At 37.4% G+C, this 25,286-nt stretch overlaps 1 protein-coding gene across 4 annotated transcripts in view; it reads right to left on the reverse strand.

Moving 5' to 3' along the window:
* LOC575159 (rho-related BTB domain-containing protein 1) overlaps window positions 1–25,286 on the reverse strand; it is a 69,891-nt gene that overhangs the window by 4,795 nt on the left and 39,810 nt on the right. For all 4 annotated transcript variants that reach the window (XM_003724046.3, XM_030985828.1, XM_030985829.1 and 1 more), the window contains 6 exons: window positions 13,596–13,830; window positions 10,711–10,814; window positions 5,402–5,584; window positions 3,601–3,808; window positions 2,149–2,316; window positions 351–1,248 (listed from right to left, as the gene is read on the reverse strand). In XM_003724046.3, coding sequence (XP_003724094.1) covers window positions 351–1,248; window positions 2,149–2,316; window positions 3,601–3,808; window positions 5,402–5,584; window positions 10,711–10,814; window positions 13,596–13,775 — 1,741 coding nt within the window. In that variant the 5' untranslated portion in view covers window positions 13,776–13,830. The remainder of the gene's footprint in view (window positions 1–350; window positions 1,249–2,148; window positions 2,317–3,600; window positions 3,809–5,401; window positions 5,585–10,710; window positions 10,815–13,595; window positions 13,831–25,286) is intronic.

Raw genomic sequence — 25,286 nt, forward strand, 5'->3', positions numbered from 1 at the left:
CTGAAATAAAAACATAGATATGCACATAAGGGACTTTGAGCAAAAATCTTGCTACCATTAGATTTTTCTTTATAATAGTTCAGTCTTCAATCAAACAGATTCAGGGGAATACATGTAGCTCTCGTTTTATTATGAGTTCCAACTAAATCCCTCTCATAATTTATTAATATAGTCTGAAGATATTGAATAGAAAATTAGTCAAACAAATGTCAAAGCTTGACAACCATTCCATTTTTTGAATAAAGCAAATGATATCGGAATTGATTTTTGGGGGCACAGGGATAATAGGTTATATTTCCAGTGAGAAATTTAACAAGGATGTAGGTTACTCTAGTACAACATTGGCTTACCTGACAGAAGGCCTTGGTTGGCAAAGAGTTTGGCAAACCTCTCCTTTCTCCTGTGCAGAAAGTTGTCCACCAGGTCCGCATTGAGAAACTCATCCTGGTTCTTTACATTGGCCACAAAGGCCACCAGGTCCGACAGGTCCAACAAAGATGCCGCGGTGATGATATCGCTAAGGCTACTGTACACCTTGATGTCCAAGGAACCTGTGTAGAGGAATTCCAGAACTGCCCTGAACGCTTCGGCCGTGATCTTGGGGTTCAGGACAACAATGTGCCTCTGGGTGGTCCGACCGCCCAGGCTGTCGGTCACCTGCTGTAAGTGGATGGAGTTAAAGGCCTGATGCTTCAGAGTCTTTGTCGGAAGGCATTGGAGGTTGGCAGGCACTGTGGGCGTGTTGATCTGCTGCAGCGGTGATGACCTGATGGAGGGGGAGGATGAGCGTAACCTGGTGGGTGTTGAGGTCTGTTGGTGGTGGTGGTGCAACGGTGACGACGAGCCCATCGTGGTGGGCGCGGCCTTGCTGCAGTTTTTGTGCTGAGCCGAGCCGGAGAACAGGCACGTGTTCCCGTTGGGCGAGATGCTTAAACACTGGTCCTCTGCCAGGAGGGTGTTACAGTTGGGGTGCAGCCCCAAAGGAGGAGAGGGGCAAATGTTCTCATGGTTGCAGTCTGGTGACTGGGACCGGTCTGGTGTGGGGCTGTGACAGCACATAGGGGACTCTGACCTAGGACTCTGATGGGCGGTGTGGTGGTGGTGTTGTTGGAGGATGTCTTTGGCTTGTGACTGGTTCTCATTGCTTGAATTGCTTCCAGACGATGAAGACTGTTTGGACAGTTCTATATCTTTTTCATCATCAAGGAACAATTCACTGAATATTGGTGAAGCAGCCAGTAGGCAAACCTATAAAGAAGTGAATAAATAGTAATTACATGTATATGAAATAAAAATCTGCAATACATCCCATAACACATCCTGTCAACTCTACATAATGAATTCATTTGTGAAAACCAACAGAGTACCTTGAAGTCTCCAACAGGTTGGTCACTCTATTTCTTGCCTTTTTTGTTTCCTTGTGTAAGATATAAAACAGAAGAGGAGAGGGTCAACACAGATAAAAGGAAAATATGGAAAGAGAGGAAGAGCAAGAGGAGGAGGGAAAACAAGGGGAAAGACAGGAAAAGAATTGAGAGAAAGCAAATGAGTAAAATTGGATAGATAGAAAGAGATAGGGATTTAATATCCAAGTATTACATTTGGGTCAAACTTGTGGATATGGTGATTCTATGCAGTGCAAAACATTCATGAGATAGTCAAAGGACTTGCATTCTTCTTTTGCAGGTTCTTTTTAAAGGCATTGTTTAACAATTTTAAATCTGAGATGCATGGCCCTACGTGTTATTAGTGTCTGTGGTATGGTGTAATATTGAAGCCCTAAACAAAAATTGTGCTTCAAAATGATCATGAAGTGCCTCAAAAAAGTAAAAATCTCTGAGTGACCGGTGTTACCATAGTCATTTTCCCAACTAGACTGTAGTGTTATAAAAACAGTTAGGAAAACTAAAAATGAAATTTTGATTTCCAATCATAAATATCTTTATAATCAGACAGGCGATCAGCTTGTAAAAGTCATAGGATTTCTGACTGACCTAAGATTTACTATTATAAATGCATCATGAGCTAAATCCAGGATTTTGTTTCAGAATCTGAGGCAATGTTACCGAGTCACTTTAAATAGTTTAGGGGCAAGTCACCACCAGCCACTTCTGGCTGGAAGACAGACGGACGGACAAAAAACAATACCTTGTGAGCACAGATGGACTCCCCATGAGCTGTGAAGATCACATCAGCACACGCGGGTTCCTTGAGTAAGATGCTGATATCTGTAGCATAGGTGGACTCTGGGATATGGATACAAGGCCCTCGAGGGCAGCCTGGTAAGTAGGGTGCTTGCAGGAGTGGCTTCTGGACCTATGGGGAGAAGTCAAAGTAAGTGTGTACTGAAACAAGGCAGTGATTTCATTTAATAAATGTTAATTGTTATTGCCGTACAAAGTTGTAACCACTGCCTTGTGGTTCAGGTTCTCTTTAGAATCTAATTAAGGCTAAGGGAGCAAACCCTAACAGAAAACCATGCCACCGTGACAGAATTGAGGGCAATTGACGATACGGAACTCCCGACATCCTTCGACCAGTCACTGCAGGGTCTAGTGGTTTACACCCGTCCTGGCTTGTCCTCGCCGGTGTGAAACTGCCACCAGTTCCTCGAGAGAGTGCCGTTGGTAACTTGCAAGAGCTCCCGGAACTTACCCACCTTTGCAAGCAGCCTTCATGAAAACGAAGGCAGTCATTGTCGCTTCAAGACAGACAGCTACTACTACTACTTCTGAAACACTTCTCTCGCTCTCTTTCTTTCTCGATATTTCAAAATATCTTTACATATCTTTGACTTATGGTATTGGCACTGCATTCAGAGTTAAACTTGGATTAAAAGTAATTCAGCATTGTCTGTTTATGCAAACCTCGGGCTGTCTGAACCATCTAAATCAAGATGAGCATTTTGGACGATATACTTTTGTTCGACTTCTGGTTAGGATTTACTAGCTCGATTTCATCGTCTTTCTTTGCTTCTTCGGCTATTACTCAATTTCTACCACATTCATTCGTCAGATATCATTGATGTCTAATCTTAAAGGCCGTCTGTACTAGTTTGGCTAGGAGGGATTAGACCACCCAGGAAGGTCACTGACAGGTGGCTATCTCATCAACTCATGGGGGGCCGATGGTCACTGATTAGGCATTGTTTTCTATATAGAGGGAGCAAGTAGCTACAAGTAGGACAGTGGGCCTTTAATATCTGAAGCATAGGTAGACTCTGGGATGTGAATACAAGGTTGAAATAGCCAGTGGAACATGCAGCAATTGTCGCTAGAGCACATGTGACACAACCTTTCCTCTCTGCACCTTTTTAATTCATGAATGATATTCTGCAGTTGTGAGTCGGTCAAAGGAGGTGCACACCATCTTATTCATTGTTTGTTTGTTTGATCGTATGTTTGACCTTATGTTTGATCTCATTTTTATTTTTATTATTATATATGCATGATTTATTGAATAAAGAACAGATTTATAATTTGTGTGTTTATTATAAGTTTTGGTTGGTCATTTTTAGTTACACAATGGTGCGCTTATAAACACTCGTATTAAGCACGTAATAAATGTTGTCTATTATTATTATTATTATTATAAGCATACCTTCTTCAGATTGGATTGCCAGAACCTATGCTGCCGTCTGTAGATGAGCGCCGCCCTCACCACGTTGTCGAAAACCTCCTGGACTCCGTAGAGAGTGTAGGAACTGGTCTCATAGTAGACGAGGTTGGACTCTTTGGCGATGTTGCGGCCTTCCTTCGGTGGTAGAATCCCCTCGGGATCAAAGGCTCGATGGCGGGAACATTGGTGGCTGCAAATGATCCAAAAAATATCAGAACATAATTTGAGGTCATGAAACATATTCGCACAGTCCAAATATTGGTTCACACTACTTTATACACAATAACAGCTTAGAAATCAAACAAGGGTTAAACTAGTCTTCATACTTCAAATCATGACATACTTTCCGTTTTCTACCTTCTAAAAAACATAATTTGTATAAGTCCTCATCATCTATCTTTCTCACAACATTTCCATATGATGAAGGCAAATGGTTGCTAACATCTCATTAGAGTAAAAGAGAAATGGTTTCAAAATTTGGCATAAGCTTATCTTAAACTACTTTAAATATGCAAATTTGAAAGTTAAAGGGATTGGGTATCTTCGTCTCAGATTCTAAACAATATTCTGGATTTAGCTCATGCAGCAATCATAATTATATACCTTTAGGTCAGTCATGCGGGAATCCCTTTACTTTTACAAGCCTGCTGGATTATCAAGATATTTATGATTGGAATTTGAAATTTCAAAAAAAAAATTCCCCAACGGTTTTTATAACACTACATTCTACTGTGCAAAATGGGTATGGTAAAACCGGTCACTCAAAGATTTTTACTTTTTTGAGGCACTTCATAATCATTTTGAAACGCACCTTTTTGTTAGGGCTTCAATATTACACCATATCACAGACACTGATAACACGTAGGGCAATGCATCTCAGATTTGTAAAACTGGAAACTTTGTTAAAAAATGCCTTTGAGATCGCACTGATTGCATTCCATCAGCAGAGACGAGAAATATGTCCCTGAACATATATCAGACAGATCTTTTATCATGTATCAATAATTTGTATTCTTTGTATCTTATTGAATTTTATGAACAACCTTACGGGAAAAATGACATTGACAATATAATGTTATGGCCTTGGCAGAAAGAAATACTGGTATGTAACCCAACATATGTCTTTATTTGGTTACAGTGATATTCCAAACACAATTGACAATTTGTCATAGCCACAAAAAATGAAGGTTACCAATTTTTTCCTCAGGTAAAAACATCCAGGGCTACGTTTTATCAAACATGTTTTGTTAACAAATAAATAAAGAGAGTCAAATGCATATTTGCTCCTAGCAATTCAAATACAACAATTTCAGTAGCTTTACTTCTTTAAACTTATTGATTACAATATGAAACGGGGCCCTGGTCGAAAGTGTCACATGCATGAATATAATATGATTTACTAATGAGGAATTGTACAGCCAGGGGTCATCCATTGATCAATGCCCTAGTATAATCCTTAACCCTAATTTGTGACCTTTGACGAGTAAATAAAGCCCAGAGAATTTTATCGCTCACAGCTATTTTTTTTTCTTCTTTTCCCTCACTTACCATATATATATATATATATATAAACTGATTTGTAATTATGATTGTGTATGAAGCATTAAAAGTACCTGCAGGTCAATGGCTGCTGTATAGCTAGCAACAGGTCACTGCTTTGTTATTATTAAAACACGGATGCGGTTACCATGGCAACGGTATCTTAATACCGTCCTGCTCCTGGCTTCTGCATCCCTTACAGTGCAAACTAACTTACATGCAGGGCGAGGGTGAGTCGACTTACCTCACTGGCCCCCTCTCTTTCTTAAGGGCCTCTAGGTCGGCGTAACGCAGATCGTTCTTGCATCCGCACATGATGATGGGCGCCCGGGGGCAGAAGTGACGGATCTCCGGCAGCCATTTCTTCTTGACGTTCTTGAGCGAGATGGCGTCCGCGATGGAGAAGCAGAGCAGCACCACGTCCGCCCTGGAAGGAAAAGGGAGATGGGAGAGATGATGACGTGATGAGGTCGTCATGCATCATTTATGGAAATCGGTTGAGAGAAAGAGTGTAGATTTTTCTTCATCTTTTAAACCTTCACACCATGACTACCTTTTGCAGTGCCACATCCTCTTTTTACACAATATCTTGGATTTATTTTATATTTTCAAAAAGGAATGATAAAGATAATGTCCATTTATGGAAATCGGTTGAGAGAGAGAGAGAGTGTGTTTCTTTTCTTCATCTTTCAAACCTAATTCACACCGTGACTACCTCTTGCAGTGCCACATCCGCTTTTTACACAATATGCTGTTCAGGGACAAAGATTTTTTGAAGTATCTAAATGGATCATCATCCCTTTTACAAATTGGCAACACTTATATTTATCTCCACCAGGCAAATATGTCTCCATAGGTGGTATCACACAAAAAAATCCCTTAAAAAATCCCTTGAAAATTCCTTTCAAGGGAGAATTTTCTTGCTTCGTTAGAGGATTTTTGAAGGGATAATATTGATGAAAGAAAGCAATTAAGAGGATAACTAAAATCTGAATAACTAAAATCCAGATTTTTGGCCTCTGTGTGACACCGCCTTATACATATACTTTTAACAAATATCTTGCATTTATTTCATATCTTCAAAAAGGAATGATAAAGATTAAAATGTCAATAAAGTGCAAATAAAGATTGTGTATTTGTCCATGTGTTGCTAATTCAAAGATTTTTTGTTTGTTTTTATTCCCATTAAAGTTTCTACTCTCTAAAAAGACATTAGATTATTAAAATAAACTAAATATATGCTTCATTTCTTTTTCTGTCAATTGATATACTTTGATCTAAATGTCTCAAAGCTGATATTTTAGTGGCTAAATTTTTTCATTTAGATTACATTTTCATAAAGCCTATGAATGCATTTCAAAGGCTATTAGGAAAAATCTTAACTAATCATCGACTCTAAATAGAAAATATATCAAAACAATTTGACAAAATTATGTTGTACATTTAGAATACCATTTTTATTGCATTTCCTTTTGGAAGACATTGGTCTTGTGATGGAAAGCAGAAGAGAAGTACGAAAGAGGCAGCCCTAAAATAGCAAAGAGAAACCTTTTGATGACCCTTCAAAGGGCCACTCTTTCTCTCAGGGGGTAACAACCTAATTCATAATTCAGAAAGGTTTCATTTAATATTAGAAGAATGCTAGGCAAGACCCTTCATAAAGGCAAGCGTGCATGCACGTCACCCCGTCTCTGCCGTTCGATCCCCCCTCTAATATGCATGCACTCTGCGTGGATGGCCCTATAGCCTGGCAAAGGTGCTTGCAAGTATGATAATCACAATATACAATCATTCACTCCACGACTTGCATTAATACCTAATTTGCAGCGATTCCACGCCTGAATGCGTCACAATACAACATGAGACTCTTTCAAGGTATTTGTAGTTCCAACGCAATAAACGATTATGCAGCCTGCATATTCCTAATCTCATCCTACTAGCTAAAGTGTCATATATAATTCCACTCTCCACATTTGACACGATTTAAAGAGAATGGTTGAGTTCCGGGAAAAGGTAAAATTGTTGAGCTTTAATTGTCTTTCTTCTACATCAGTTTGGAAGAATATCATAGTAGAAGTGTACCCTGAAATAGACACTGCTCTCTGGATGCCCTAATATTCAAATCATGACTAGAAAAACCTGAAACATTGGACCAAACTTTCATGCCTCATAGTTTTGTAATCCAATATACACATGTCCATGTACAGTGCAATTTTCAAAGAGACTGGGTCAATTTCGTACTATTTTGATAATTCTAAAACATGACAACAATTCTTGTGTGCTACATAATCATGCTTTCCCAATGGCTTCCAGACAGTTTATTTCACAAGGTAATTGCATGACCATGCATGCAGGGCCCAGTTTTATCAAACTTCTTATCATTAACAAATGCTAAATCAAATGCCACGATTTCAGTAGCTTACAACAGTTAATGTAACTTAATTGTTTATTGATAACAAGTTTTATGAAACAGGGCCCTAAACTCAACTTTATCTTTATTGTAAGTGGCATATTGTATAGCTGCATTGTATAGCTGCACGTACATGAAGGTCCATGATTAAATGCCGAAGCGTCAATTACCCTGTCAGGTTCAATAGCAGCTCCAATTGGTTCACAATATTGACTCACATTCAAGTTCATTTGTGGGGATGTTCACTCAATACAGTTTGAATGTACACAATATCAGAGCCCAAATCTCGATGCAAAAATTATATGGGCATACATTTTATTTCAAGCACTCTTGTCAAAAGTGGAATTCACTGGAAGTCTCAAAATTTTCAAAACAGACTTTGGCAAACTTTCCTTATAATGTTGTTGGTATCCTGCATAGAAACACCATCACATCTTAAAAATGAAAATGTAATCTTATGAATTTCATTACTTTTAGCCATCTGCATCTTCTCTGCACTTTTATAGTGCAAATAGCATTTATACTGAAGCCTGGAAACTAGGCTAGCTTGGACAGATCACTCAGAAAGGGCGTGAAGATCTCATTAACTTCTCATTAAGTCACACCTCAACAGGTTCGGACTTCAAAAACCACTTGAAAGCCAGAGACCAATTTGTCTACATGCAGGTACAGGGATTCTTATCGACTATGCTGACTTGTATTTTGCATGTGAATGTTTTCAAAAAGATTTTCCACATTAAACCAAGCTCATCCAAAGCAGATATGTGACAGATCAATGTTGTATTTATCGATCTCCATGGCATAAACATAAACCAATTTCAGCAAAAAAATGAAATAATAAGAAACTACCTATTACATTTTATGAACTGCCTGATAAAGGTTGAATTACTTCAAGCCAGTTTCATTAGAAATGCTTCTTCCATAAACCTGAATTCAGATGAGCTAGAGGGTTGTAAAAGTGTCACTATGTGGTAATTTAGTAAGTGTGACTTTAATGTTTTGCTGAAGCTGACTACAGAGATACTATTATGTCAGAAAGATATATTGCACGTAAAGATCAATGCAATATATCTAAGTATATAAATTACATAGTTACAGACCTTTCAATGAAATGTGCCTATTAAAGCTACCCTGACAGCATTACTGGAATAGTTTCCTTACAGGAATAACCATATTTATGACTGGGGAGATAAATCAGATCAGTTCTACAGACAGAAACTACTTAATAGAATTATTAAAAAACCGTCTCTTGTTTGCCAGATAGAGTAGCTGGAAAGGTAATCCAGTGTTATTTGAAGCTTCTTACAAGAATTACCAAGAAACGAACCTGAAATAATTATATTAATGCAATAGCGTTACAAAACCAGTTTGTTTAACAAACACTTGAAATGATTCATGAATGAAAATACTTCAAATACTTCAATTAATTTAATAAAAACAGTATCTGCGGTACTATTTTAGAATAGACTAATTTTATGGATGACAATTTTATGGACAACAATTAAGGGTTTCTCAGAAAACTGTAGATGAGTAATATTGCTCAAACATCTTAATTGATTCACTCAAACAAAATACATTTACAGCACAATTTAGATTAGAGAGATAAGGATGAAAAGACTATAGATAAATAAAATATGTACCTTGAATACCTCATTAATCTATCACAACAGGACAATTTGTATAACAAATTGGAAATTGCAATAGACATATTTTATGGATGGCAAGGCTTTCTCTGAACTTTGTACATGAATAATGAACACGGCTCCACAGAACTAACAACATGGCCATGTTATACTCTGAATGTGGTTGTTAGTCCCACACCTACAAATCACTGTGGCTTGTTTAGATTGGCGCTGCATGCAAAGTCTTCATTAGGCCAGCCAATTACTTGATATCAGCGGCGGGTCTGACGGTGGAGCTGTTAATCACATCACATCACGTCATAACCCCTGGAGTTATAGGCCAACAGTTTGAACTTGGACAGGTTTAACTATTTTAAGCACAGCTATAGCATACTTAAAGGTAAACTTAAACATTAATTGGAGTTATAGGCCAACAGTTTGAACTTGGACAGGTTTAACTATTTTAAGCACAGCTAGTATACTTAAAGGTAAACTTAAACATTAATTGGAGTTAGAGAACAATGCTTTTAACTTGTGTAGATTTAACTATTTTGAGTATACTTAAAGGTAAACTTAAACATTAATTGCAGTTATAGAACCAACAGTTTTAATTTGGACAGGTTGAACTATTTTAAGCACAGCTAGTATACTTAAAGGTAAACATAAACATTAATTGAGTTATAGAACAAGGCTTTTAACTTGTGTAGGTTTAACTGTTTTAAGCAAAGCTAGTATACTTAAAGGTAAACATAACATTAATTGCATTTATAGAACCAACAGTTTGAACTTGGACAGGTTTAACTAGTTTAAGCACAGCTAGCTAGTATACTTAAAGGTAAACACAAACATTAATTCGAGTTATAAAACTGTGCTTAAAATAGTTAAAACTATATAAGTTAAACTGCTTTAAACCTGTATAGGTTTAAGTATTTTAAAGGTAATACAGACCAGTTTTGGAAATGCCCCCCTCTCATAAAATGAAATGGAAGCTTATTACCAATCATGAGAAAAAGAATATGTTTTGACTAATACGTGATGATACAAATTTTGCCAGGAAACCTCCTACTAATTGATATATTTGGTACATCATCATATCGATCCAGCCTGGATAGATATTGCAAATGCACTTCACATTGAACATTTGGGCATATATTTCTGTTTTTTGCGAATTTAGGTTGAAGGCAATTATTTAATCAATATTGAATGGATATTTTGCACCCAAAACCCTTGAACAGCAATTTTACCACTACCGGTCTATATGTTTAAGCACAGTTTAAAAATTCTAATTAATATTTTACGTAAACATAAACATTAATTAGAGTTATAGAACAACACTTTTTTAAGCACAGTAAACTTATGAAGGGAAACATTAACATTAATGGGATTAATAGGCCAACAAGTTTGAACTTCTTTATGTTTTGGAAATGATTTAAAGTTTATCATAATGGAGAAATAAACATGAAATAATTGAGTTGAGGATAGAACCAAAACCGAAGAATAAAAAGCCTGCTGACTACCTACCTGCCGTATGCAAACTGTCTGTCCTTCTCATGGTCACCAAAGGTATCCCAGAGACGTAGAGATACACTGACCCCATCAATCGTCTCCCAGGAATTCTCAAGCACCTGTCAACAAAGAGTAATTAGAACGTTTTTAGTCAAGGGCTGGCCAGCCAGACCCAGACAGAGACGAGCTCTCTCTCTCGGCAATGAAGGGCCTTTTTAGAACCCCATGGGGGTGGATCAAGGGTTTTGTATTTTTTATAAAAAGGGGGGAGGGGGCTCCAGGGTTCCAATCCCCCAAATGATTTATATTACATGCAGCAATTTAAGAAGAAAGGTAAATTAACCTTTAAAATTAGGGGGCGGGGCAGGGGTAGGGGAGAGGGTATTCCACCAAGTCACTGACAAATTCAAAATAAAATTGTGGACACCTGTGACCCCATCAGCCCATCAGCACATCAGCCTCTGAACTCAACATACACTACCAAAATAAGAATTTTTTTTTTTAGTGGAATGCTCTAATATATTAATTGAAAATGTCCTTCAGAGGGTCACTTTCAGGAAATTCTACAAAGGCATGAATGAATCCAATGTAATTTGAATGATGATTTTAAACACTTCAGCCTCGTTCTGACACAAAGGTAGTAAACCGCTTCAACAATTGATGAGACAAACATATATGAAATACATGTATGCCCAGTGTGTATCACATTCAGTGTGTATTAGAGGGACTATTGTTGCATGCAGCTCGATATTGCACCATGGAGAGCCAAATGTCTAATTACAAAATAGCCTTCCAAGTACATTCTAAAGCGATATGTCATTAAAGGTATTGGGTAACTTTGCCTCAGATCCCAAACAAAACTATTGATTTAGCTCATGCTGCAATCATTATTATAAAGTTTTATTTCAGTCAGGAATCCAATTAATTTTACAATCCAATCACTTGTTTGATTATCAAGATACTTATGATTGGAATTTAAATTTGAGACCCTACCCCTGCCCTGGTACAGTTTCCAGTCTGTAACGGTTAACATACCTCCCATTTTTGGCACAAAACTTTCAATCCAAAAGGAAGAAAACCACACACAGAAATATGCATAGTGTAAAGATAATCAAAATATCCTAGTGGAACTATATTTCTGGGTTGGCCATTCGATGGGAATGGGATCTACAAGAAGGGCATAGCTAGGTAATGAAGATGTCATCACAAAACCCACTGGATGGAGAACACAAAGAAGTAAACACAATTAATCAATCGTTCAGAGAAATGTTTCCTTCTATTCATAAGGAAATGTTAAAGGTACTAATGAACATTGAAAACAAAAATTAATGAGCACTTGAACAAGGGATGGGTTAAATCCTTAGGAGTTGAAGGTTGTTACTTGAGACAGTTTCAATGATTATGGTTCAGACATTTTCTTGAGCAGTGTGTACAGGCAAATTGAAGTTGTTTGTCTGTGGGGGTGTTTCATAAAGCTGTGCGTAAAGTTACGCATGACTTTAATGCAAAGTGTATTTTGGGCTACAATTTAATTGAGATTATGGAAAATACAGTCACACTTTGTTAAAATGTTCAGAAAAGCTTTGGGCATCCCATTTGGCTCTTCCTATTCAAATCATTTGTAAAGGCATTCGTAACTTTATGCACAGCTTTATGAAACACCCTTCAGACCCATTACAGGTAAAATAGCTTTTAGAAATCATACAACTAATTCTAAATTTTACAAGAGTCGATCCTCTCCCATGGTTCACCAAAAAAAAATTGTCCATTTCTAAATTGAGTTCAGTAAGTTAATTAAGTTGATGCTCAATGGCATATACTGTTTTCATGTTTACATTATGAACGCAATCAGGATGTCTACAAAACAGACTGTACTTAACTTTGGTACGATTAATACTGTAGGCACTGATTCTATAACCTGGTGAAAAGCTAACTGAAACTAAACAACAATTGGGTCATTAACAATGCCGAAAATAGATTATAGTACTTGAGACTGTGAACTAATTAAGTACACACCGACTGTTTGTAATAAAACACCTTTGATAACTTTCAGTTTAGATAAATTGCAAAGAACTTCATAGAGTGACCAGGAACTTTGGCAGTGTACTGTGTCAAGTCTAGGCCTGCATGAGGTTTGAATTTTTGATTTTGGGTATTTCAAAATTAAATTTTACTCTGATATTTTGCAACACAGAATTTAAAATATACAATTCACAAATTAAATTTCAGTTCAATTAAAGATATATGCTGAAGAAATAAATGGATATAATTTGAGATACCAATGACAGGTCATTCTCATATGGCTCCAATATTGAGGTTGCAAGGAATGAGTCAAGCTTTACGGTACCGAGCGTGTTCAGAAACTGCAGTCTGATTCACCCGGGACTGAGCAAGTTACAATAGGCTACCACACACGAGACCAAAATGCTGATCAGACTATCAAAATATCCACAAAAGTTGTGGCTAACCCAAGAAATTATGACGAAGGAAAAGGAAACATAGAACTCAGAACAACATTGATGTGCCTTTCAATTGCTCTTAGACAGAGCGTGGAGGGGGTAATTTTTGAGGGGGGGGGGATAATCCTGCCCCTTAAGGGGGTATCTCACTGAACGGCTATAGCTTACAAACGTAACTATTGGTTCGTCAACTTCAGAGACACTGTCTTACAACCGTTTGTAAAGGCTCACAACTGTTTTGCAAACGCTTGCAACTGTTTGCAGAAAAATAATTTCGCATCGCGACAAGCAAAACTGTTTGCTAAGTTTCTTGCAACATTTCACGAACCATGGCGAAAGTCCAAATTCGCTACGTTCGCAAGTATTCGTCGCTCAGTGAGATACCCCCTTTAAGGATTCATAACAGGTGTTCTAAAAGTATAATACGTGCATAGATCTCACCTCTTGACACATGCGATACTGGTCGATGGCCCAGACAGAGGGAATGTGAGTCTGGAAGAGCTGGGATCTGGTCATTGCCTGGTTGGTTGCCCTGGCAACGATCAGCCTGGTCTTGCCCACTGCGCTGTCGCCCACCACGACGCACTTGACCAGTTCCTGACGGGGCAGCTCGTTGTCCATATTGGTAGCTGGTCAGCTAGTGCTCATACAGTCCTTGCAACAATTAGGACATGGCCTGAAAAGGTCAAATAAAAATGAACAGAAAATTGATAAGTAAAAAAGCAATGTACTGAGAGGAAAGATATCAAATTATGAGGGATGGGCTGAGGAGGAGAGGAGAAACAAAATTACAATATAACATCCTAAATATAGAGAAGAACATTATAGGCTATATAAATATAATTCTAAATGAAATCTGAATATTTATCAACATCAATAACAAATTGGATGACACAAATGTAACTATAAAAACACAAGACTATAGTAAACAATGCTTTGAATAATCAACGTTTTAACAGACACACCTTGATTTATGAAAATGAGAAAATAACAAGTGCAACTTCTGAAAGATTTGGAGTCTTACACTATATTTGCTAATTTATCATTCCGTGTGGGAGCGTAATGATCAAGTTAAAAAATAGTATGCGAAGCAGGCGTACTGAAACTTGGGGTTCTTGTGCATGGCAGAGCCTGTAATATATGCAGAGCCTGTAATATCAAGCGTTAAATCAAAATATTCTACATCTTTACACTTTTACTTTTTTTTTTTTTTGGGGGGGGGGGGGGGGTCAGAAATTTGTGGAGGTTCATATGCCCCTAGCCCCTCCTAGCTATATGTACCTGTACATGGCTGCTATCATTATTGCGAAATATTTTTTGCGAAATATTTTTTGCTTGATTAAATGTTGAGAACGTGATCTGTCCTCATAATTGGTATCAGTTTCATACAAATATATTACATGTATGAAGTTATTGCCACTTACAATCACTTTAACAACACTTAATGATGCCATATAATCACTTGCATAATGACCAGTGCTATTAAGAACTTGTTCATGTAAAGCTACAGGTATTAACAGTGATATATTACTGTAATGCTATTTATAACAGTGATATATTAATGCAATGCTATTTTAAGTGATATATTACATGTAAACTGCAACAAAAATGCAGCCTGCATTAGGGTCTTCAAGGTATTTTCCATCAATTTTGAGCAACATTGAAGATGTACAAAGATCTATGGAAAGCAAGACAAAATCAAGAGCAAATTTGTAATGATGAAAAGACGACTATATTCAGCCATTTTGTTTTGCATGCCTTTGTCAGACAGATAAAACAATTATCCTATTTGTCCCTAATGGCAACTTAAAAACAGAAATGTAAATAAGTTGGGAAAGACAAGGAACATATACTATACACTATTCTACCCCCATAATTTTAGAAAAATACAAAACATGTATTAGAGTTTAAATCCTAGTTTGATTTGTGTTGTTCAGCAAGCTACACAGCACACATATGGCACATCATTGAAAAAAATAGGCTTGAAATCAGAAAATGATTTTTGTTGACAATTCTCGGGTAATGAGGCCCCCTCAGGTATAGGGTCTCCTGACTCGCCTACACATACCGGTACATAGAAATCCTACACAATCAATTCCTTCAGCGGTGAGCACTCTTATTTTCCACAACATCATGATACAAATGCACGCTGAAATAATGTCATACTTTGCCCAAGGGTTCAAATTAGTTCATATGCCAGATTTATACAAACGGACGACTACCCAACCTGGTAATAAGAACATCTGTTAAACTCATGTTTGGATGAAAGCATCCTGCATTATTCGCCTATTTTTGGCCGGTACTGGGAAATCCATAGGCCTTCCTGTTAAAAATCCCTGGTATCATGTCGGGCGCTAAATTGGCAACAATTTAGGACAAGAGTCACCGTGCTGCAGGTTCGACCCATTGTTCACCGGCGGCTAAACAGGATTATTTATACCCCACCATTTCCTTCAGAAACATGGTTTAATTTCCTGTCACATATGCCATTATTGTCCCTTAGAGGAAAATCAAGTAAACTTCACGGAGCAATGACTTTAAATAATATCTTCAGGTATTCCTCTTAATCTTCTCTCTTGTAAAATAATAACAACAAAAAAATCGTCAATATTGATTTTAAGAGGCAGCCATGTACACTACGACATCATCTGTTTTGAGTCATATGATTTTACACAGAGTGAACACCCTTCTGGCTTCAAACAGATGATATTTTCATGAGAAAAATTGTACAAGCATTGCCAATTCACAACTTCACAACCGTGTATGACTAAGGCCTTCATACATGTACGAGCTAGTCCAGCGCAATGCATTATGCACTAAGTGCCATTATACATTTAGGGAGTTTATCTAGAATTCATTTGGAGTCAGGCATGTTTGCAATAACATTGTGTTGCCACAGAGAGACTAGCTGAGGTCAACGTAATGAGGATTGTACGACATATGCTCTGTCAACAATTGCCGCACAGTCCATTTTTCAGACATAAGTTGTTTTTCCTATAACTTCAACCATTGACCAAATACAACAAACAAAATTGTAATCCTAACCTGAAGCTGCAACTCAAAGGGTCAATTAAACCTTTCAAGTCTAAGCAGAAGTATTATATAGAAGGAACTGCAATGCCGAATTAAAATGTAGAAAGATGACAAAAAGAATGATGAAAATAAAAAAGGATTGATAAGCCAAATAAGATTGAAAAAAATAAAGAGAGGATAATAAACAAAGAGGATATATGCAGAAGAGTTTCAGAAATAAGTTAGTTAGTGGTAGATAAAATAATGTTAGAAGACAAAAATAGAACAAGAAGAGAAAAGAAGAAAGATGGTAAATAGGAAAAAGAAAGGAAACAAAACAAATGTTCAACGACATCACAGTAGAATCCACAGAGCAGATATGCATCAATCAAAGCTGCTATTTATGTAGTCCGATTAAAATCATTACTAAGATCCACATCACATACCGTGCACACACAGCATCCTGCTATCAACAACGACAGCAGGGGGTCAGAAATCTATTACATGACATTCGTGATGTCAGCAGAACGGAAGAGAGCTAGGCCTTTGCTAAAATGTTTCCATTATAATGTGAAGACCACAGTCCTATTATATATTTTTTTTAAAACAAGGCCCAAGAAGGTTGAGCTTTCGTGTTTCTTGATAAGCAAGAGTTCAGCACGATAGATGGATTTTGAGATGTATTGTACAGAAATCCTGGAAGATTTTAACATTGTATTATCTCAATTTAAGTTAATTTATCAAACTTTAGAGAAATCACACAAATTTCAAACTATATCTTATCCACATTCAATATTGGCAAAGCTATCTATTTGTGCTTTATGAATAGTGCAATGCAAATTAATCTGTACATAAATATTGCAATTACGTGTAAAGGGAAATATCGCAGGATCAAGCTCAGTAGTTCAAAGAGTAATTGTCTTGCATGTTTTAAAACCAATATGTCATAGTCTTGAAATTAGCTGTTGCGTTGAGTGAAACAATCCAACACCAACAAAGTAAATACAAATATAAATGATAGATGGGAAGAAGAAAAAAAAAATAATAATAAAAAAAAAAAAAAAAATAAGATATAAAAAAATAAATGAAAATTTGAAAAGTTAATGTCAATATCAAATTGGCAACTGCATGTTTAATCTCCTCTATGCAGCAGTGACCAACGACTGACCGAGAAACATAATTATGGCAAGTTAAATTTGCATTATCTGAAGAAGACGATACAGAAATATTGGGTTTCAGCAAACAGGTCACTTGAAATGTATGTCAAGTATACAAGAGGCTTGACTATTTCCCCTACACATTTCGAAAAATATATGAATATTGATGTTGACTTTGTGCTTCTACTGTTTACAAAGGTATCGAGAACATAACAAAAATATGAACACCTTTTTTGTTTTGATCACCAACATATAGGGTGGATATTAGCCCTTTTAACAAGAGCTGGTTTATAAAAGGCTCCACAATTTGTTTTAAACAGTTACAGAATGATGTTTATAAAGAAGAGAACATACACTGTAGAAGAAATCTGACCAAGCTACCAAAAAAATGCTGGGCTGATAAATATATGTAATCTGATCATTACAGGTATAGTCCAGGATACACAAAAGCCTACAAGCTAAGGTTTAAGTGGGCAAATTTAATCCACAGGTAGGGCCTACATGTATACATGTATGGAGCACAGAGTGCCATATTCCTTATTCTATACAAATTAAAAAACTACAATTTTGTAACTAAATGAACGAACAAAAATCAAGTCACCAAGATATCATTTCTCATTTAAAATTTCATAACTGAATTCATTTCATTTATATCAATTTGTAGAAGAATTACAACAATTTGTTAAAGAATAAAGAGCTTGAAACTTAGCTAAGTTGCTAAACCAATATTTTGTTCTTCACATTTCAAAGTGATTACCACAAATCTCTATATACATGTACGAATGTACATTGCTCTTTTCTTACATGCATAAACGAAGGCCTTTACTGCTAGATTGCAAAAGTAACTCTCTGAGGGGGATTATTGAAGCTGGTGCATAATGACTCTTAAATATTCAGCCAATCCCATAATGCATTAGCCCTGCTAATCAACCCTCGTTTGAACCCCTGCAAATCCCTCCTCATCCGACTCGTCTGTCATTCAACACTTAAAGTTGCCAATTAGAGTGGCTAACTGGCTATAGCCTATACAATAGGTGAGAGGCAGTGACACCGCTAACCTGTTGCTAACAAACAGTACATGCGCTATCTTATCCAATGTAAAAACAGCTTCACATCTAACCTATGATATACTGCCTGCTGAGAGCCAGAAGGGTGTTAGCTCATATAGTTTGACATACAGTTGACTCCCTTTTGATACTTAAAGATATAGACCGGTAGTGGTTACATTTTGGGGGCAAAAATATCCATTCAATATTGTTCAAATATTGCGTTCAGAGGTTCAGATGGCAATACTTCAACCTAAATTCGAAAAAAAAGCAGAAATATATGCCCAAATGTTTGATGTTGAAGTGCTTTCGCGATATCTATCCAGGCCGGATGGATATGATAATTTACAAAATAAATTAATTTGTAGGCAGTTTCCCGGCAAAATTTGTATCATCACGTATTAGTCAAAACATATTCTTTTGCATAATTGGTAATAAGAGCTTCCATTTCATTTTTTGAGAGGGGGGCATTCCAAAACTGGTCTATACCTTTAACCTGTTGTAACCAAATGAAAAACTGGTCCGTTGCCATAATAACTTCACATCTACTAATGATAGTAAAAAAGTTGAGAACCAGAAGGGCATTGACTCATGAAAGTTTACACAGAGTTAAAGATAAAGTTTGGTTCTGGTAATCCAACAAATCCAACAGAACTTACACTGAAAGTTCAAAATTAAAAATAAATGACATGTGCCAAACGATTTTGGTAGAAAAACGTATAGAGGCCGAGTAATGAGCATAGAAAGATAATGAAATCAAGGTTAGTATGTCCAACACCATGTGCTTAACACAGGCCCCTGCATGTATGTGCACATGAGAGTTGTGGTTTCTATTGAAGATGATTTCCAGCAGGTTTTTGTAGAGTTGTTCTTATTTTACTGGTTCAAACAATCAATCTACTGCAGGATAAACAATCCAGAATGAATTATAGTCATGTTCTCTGGACATATGATGCCCATGCCAGAGCTCAAGTTTAGCTTTAAAGGGATTAGGTAACTTTGTCTCAGATTCTGAAACAAAATCCTGGATTTAGCTCATGCTGCAATGATAATTATAAACTTTTAAGTCAGTCAGGAGACCCATGATTTTTACAAGTCGGTTGCCTGTCTGATTATCAAGATATTTATGATTGGAAATCAAAACCAAATTTTGCATTTTCGTAACACTACAATCAATTGGGGAAAATGAGTAAGGTAAAACCGGTCACTCAAAGATTTTTTACTTTTTTGAGGCACTTTTTGGTCATTTTGAAGCACAATTTTTCTAGGGCTTCAAGATTACACCATATCACAGACACTGATAACACGTAGGCCGGGCCATGCATCTCAGATTTAACATTGTTAAACGATGCCTTTAAGGTCCTTCTGTCTCTCATTAAGTACCTGTGATAACTAAACAGTATGCTGGTTCATTGCCAAAACAACTTCACATCTACCCATGATGCTATCTGGGGAGTGTTTCACAAAGCCTTTTTTCAATGACGTTTGACAAAAATCAGTGACAAATCTGCTGATAACAAATTAGAAGCAAGGATTTCAGTAGCTTATAACAAAAACTGTTCTTTGTCACTGATGACAAGTTTTGTGAAATGCCCCCCCCCCCCCCCCAAGAAGTGTGTTAGCGCATGTTACATCTTACACATAGTTAATGCCCTGCTACCAAGTGACATGCTAGGACACTGTTATTATCAATTTATGTGTTAAAAAGAGGATTAATCTTTACATACATGAAAAGAAGAAAAAAAGTGACTATCAGCAACCAAATTTTAAGCTACCTACATTCAAAAGAAAAATTAATGTGTTTTATTTTTTCTGAACATTGCATAAATATGTGTACAGTGTATATCTACGCCCACATACAAAAATATTCCCATGTATCATACAATACATGAATCTACATTTGTATGTCTCGTAGAATATGACTTTAATACATGCACGTCAACAACCTGAAAACAACAGTTGCATGCATGTCCATGGACATACAATTCACAATATTTTTGCAAATTTAAGGAGCTTTCAAAATCAAGTGATGGATTCGTCCAGAAATGAATGAACCAAAAATATATATTTCTTTCGGTTGCATGTTGGCGGTGCAGTTCCTCCGCAGACGCAGATACATGTATCTTAATTGGGTTTATACGAGCATCTATGCTAATGGGGGAGCATGGATGGAGGAATCTGGTGGAACGCGATACTTGCAGATATGATTTCCTGCGTGCAGGATCCGACAACATGTGCGGATCTCTTTTATGGGGGAACAATGCGCAGCTGGATGCCATATTGATCTGAGACGGGGAGAGAAGCCTTTAATCTAGGACACACTTGAGTGTGCTCCGTCCGTCCGTGGTGGAAGTGGCGTCCATATTGGGGTTGATCTTTTTCGGGAATTAAGCACAATTGATTAATTCTCTGAGTCAGTCAGCATGGCCATGGGTGGGAGGGATTTGGATGAGTATTATTTGGGGAATAAAAGCAGAGAGCAGAATCAAACTACCGTCAATGATCTCCGAAACCCAATTCACCGGAAATTGGTCATTACTGGCATTAAAAATACAAATTATCTTCACTTGTCTGAAATATGGTCCTAATTCATTTAGATAGTTTCTTTTGAATGTACCTCATTTAGCACAGTAGCACATACATTTCTCAAAAGCAAACTCATGTAAAACAGATCCCAATTTATTTTCTTAACGCTGCTGATAGAAATGAATATTATAATTTTGTTGTATCTAAACAGCTGTTTCCCTGTAATATTTTGATTAAAGTGATTATATATTTTTATGGAAATATAAACATTTGCATATCATCACTTATTTGATTTAATTGCCATTCAGCTTTGAAAAAAGCCTCACTATTGAAATGAAACTAGCTTGTTAATGATGATGGCATTAATACTTGCTTTTCTTGTCATTCAACGACCACTAACAATGTAATACAGTTGCATTTCATGCTTATCCCTTTGTTAAACAAGATTACTATCATATATTTGTGTAAAACAGAGGTTTACAAGTCAGTAAGTCTGCCAGGCCTTTAACTGAGGTCACAAAGAGGCAGACGTAATAAACCATGTTCACATTGGAGTTTCCACATTATGCTCATGTGACAACTGATGCAGGCTGTAACATATTTCGTCAAAGATATTGGGGAAAGGGTTAGGGTTAGGGTTGCAACCGGGTTTAAATAGATTAAGGGTTGAGTTACAGTATAGTGTCGAGTCCAGGGTTGATTTTAGAAATTTTGATAGATCAGGATATTGACTGCATAGCAATAGACCATTTTGGTAGCATTCACCTGTTACAAATAATTGTATTTTAATAGTCAGAACGGAAATTGCATACATCAATTGTTGCCATTTAGGACAAGCATAATGGCTTGTCGTACCCAACAACACGTAACATATGCAATTCGCATTCTGATTATTGAAATACAATTATCTGTAACAGTTGAAAGAAATAATTTGTAACAAGGCACTTAACAAAAATTTGTGCATTAAATTTGATTACATTACGAAAATGGTAAATCACTATCAGAGCATATCGCATTATCCTACATGTGTACTATTCACACAAAGAGTAGATGGATGTGACAGTCTCCCCTCCCTCCCTCCTTTTCCCTTTCCCGGCCTCCCTCCTTCTCCCTTTCCCAGTCTCCCTCCTTTCCTCCCCCTCCCTCCCTTCCCCTCCCTCCCTCCTTTCCCCTCCCTCTTTTCCCCTCCCAAATATTGGGCTAAGCCTACTGGCATCATCAGTAGTCCCTTTCATTTTCAAACAAGTTGGGTATTCAAACTCGAACTCTACATGTTTGAACACATTTCAGCTGTCAAACCCTGTACGCCATGAAACATCATATCGATGTCATACTCTGTTGTCATGTCAATGTGTCAGGCATTTTTGGCACGCACTTGCCCGGAACTTGCCTGGATTAAGTCAAGCACTGCCAGTGATTGAGACTATTTCAAGCCATCCATCACAAAAAATAAACATGAACGTAGCAATGGCATTCTCTGGATTCTGAACCTAACCTTGAAACTTTGACAGCGATTTGATCCCTAATGCTGACAGAGATGGATGTCGTGAGAACACACTATTACTTCATGTACACTGTATATATCAATGGCTTTTTTTGCCTCTGAAACAGGGAAATACTTGGAGCAGTTTTCAGTTTGACACAACTTGCTACAACGGATGGAGAATTTAATAACACAATATTTGTTAAACTTGCATACACTGCCTCTAAGAAATTGAGTAATTTTAATATGAAGTGGTATCTTACAAGTCATGGAAATCTGGCAAAAAGCACATGGTAACATTACATGCCTTTGAAGATCAGGAACTTCTGGATTAAAATGTTAGTATAAAGTGGGATAGAAGCTATGCAAACAAAACCTTGGGCAGGCTACACCCGACCACTACAATTTCAAAATGCTTGGAGCAAGTGACATGATAAGGACCAGAAGGACGTTCTGTCTGTCACTGTCAGCATAGAGTTATTCCCGTCCGTTCTGATTCTCGGCAGACAATGTAATGTGCTACCAGGGTAGTAGAAGACCAAATGTGAACACCCCTTTAGACAATGTAATGTGCTACCAGGGTAGACGAAGACCAAGTATGAACACCCCCTTTAGACAATGTAATGTGCTACCAGGGTAGAAGAAAGCAAAGTATGAACACCCCCTTTAGACAATGTAATGTGTTACCAGGGTAGAAGAAGACCAAGTGTGAACGCCCCCTTTGGAGGATCCATTGACGTCACTGCCAAGGCAACGGTATAATCCCAGCCCAGCGACTGATATGCCTGCTGCTAACCTGCCTGCCTGCATGCTTGCTTCTTCTTTCGGTGACCCGGCCTCCCTCAATATACCCGTGTTATTGTGTGTGTGGAAATACATTGGCTAGATTGTCATGAGATGGAGGTAGAAACAGAGTGAACATGGAGGGAAACAGAGAGAGAGAAAATGAACAATAACAAAAATGGTGAGACGCATAGTGAGGGACAGTGAAAAATCAAAATTGAAACAAACAAAGAAGGAAAAATAAATTGACAAATACAATAAGCAAATGGGGTAGCTAGACTACATGTATGTTGAAAGAGGGGGAGCAAGAGGAAGATGTGAAAAGAAAGAGAAGAAAGCCAGAGAGAAAAACCAGAAAAAGAGGTGAAGATAGAGGTGTCATGAGAGATAGATAAATATACTGCAAGGTAATGAGAAATAGAAGAAAGAGTTAGAGAGGGAGAAAGACAAAGAGAGCAAGAAAATAAGACATAGACAAAGAGACCAGCAACTGGAGCAATAGATGGAGAGAGAGAAAGAGAGAAAGAGAGAAAGAGAGAGAGAGAGAGAGAAGGAAAGAAAGATAGAGTGAGAAAAAAGAGAAAAGAGAGCAATAGAAAGAAAGAGAGAAAGAGAGAAAGAGAGCAAGAGAGAGAGGGAGAGAGAGAGAGAGAGAGAGAGAGAGAGAGAGAGAGGGAGAGAAGAAATGGGACAAAATAGTCCGCAACTGCTGATGGGGTAAGAAAGCTTGCCTCACCATCATGACTTTCTGGAGTAGAGACAAAGCGGTATGGATGGATGGATGGAAAAAGAAACACAAGAGAGACATAAAAATAATTCATGAAGCCCAGCTAGCTTATATCCGCGAAGCATCATCATACAGCTAGCCAGCTAGGGCTGGCTTGTTTGCGGAAAGCTTTCATTTGGTAAATAGCGTGTGGAGGACCAAGAAAGAAAATCACATCACTTCTGGCCAGAGCGCTTCAACGTGCATGGCTGCACCCACCCAGTGAGGAACGAGCAACCGGCGACCGGCAGCTCATGAAATGAAAAGCACACGGGGTGAAAGAACATCATCTCAGAATATGAATCGTTAAACATTGGAGGACATTTAAATATGAAAAGTGATTAGCAATCGTGTCAGTTCGAAAAGGTTGGGTGGAGTCCATCTCAATTCTTAAAGGCCTTTATTAGCTGAGCAATGAGATAACAATCGAGTTACTTGTGAGATCTTGTACGTCTTTCACGTGGAAGGGTGGAGGGAACATATACATGAAACCTACAAAAGGTGTCATGGTGTCTGCAAAAATGTGGAATTCACAACCTATTTTTGACCTATTTAATTTTTGAAGAATAGCTTGTGAGAATTGAGATAGACTCCACCCAACCTTTCAAACTGACTGACACCATTGCTTCTTCACTTTTTATAATCAAATGTCCTCCAATGTCCACGTCTCATATTTTGAGATGGTGTCTTTTTATCCTGTTTTTTTTTTCATTTCATTGAGTTACCGGTAATCGTGTCACATTTGAAAGGTTGGGTGGAGTCCATCTCGATTCTCAAAAGCTATTATTAGCTGAGCAATGAGATAACAATTGAGTTACTTAATAAATCTGTTGCGTCTTTCACTTGGAGGGGTGGATCAAGAGTATATGAAACCAACAAATTGTGTCTGCAAAAAGATGGAATTCAGAGCGTATACCTTAAACTTTCCCCATGTAATCACATTCTTTTTCAAGTTCACAAAAATTAGTTGATGTTTTTCAAATACAGATTTGTTTTCTCTCTAAAAATTGTTCATTATATCCTTGTATGCTTGGCAAAATGGCATAAATAAATTATTTGGAATGTTATTAAAGATAAACTTGAGTTCTGGTAAAAAAGAGAAAATTAATTCTCACAGAATCAAACGAAACTTACACTGAATGTTCAAGATTACAAATAAATGACATGTGCCAAACAATTTTGGAAGAAAATGTATACTGGCTGAGTAATGAGCATAAGAAGACAAGGAAATCAAGGTAGTACCAGCCCCGACACCATGTGTGTGTCCCATATATAGCTTTCTGTGTAAGTGCTTGTTACTTTACCAAGACTCGGTCAAATTTATTATGATTTTGATGAATCCAGAACCTTGCAGTGCAC

Source organism: Strongylocentrotus purpuratus, unplaced genomic scaffold, assembly GCF_000002235.5.
Source record: "Strongylocentrotus purpuratus isolate Spur 01 unplaced genomic scaffold, Spur_5.0 spur5_scaffold_15, whole genome shotgun sequence".
NCBI classification, from domain to species: Eukaryota; Metazoa; Echinodermata; class Echinoidea; order Camarodonta; family Strongylocentrotidae; genus Strongylocentrotus; species Strongylocentrotus purpuratus.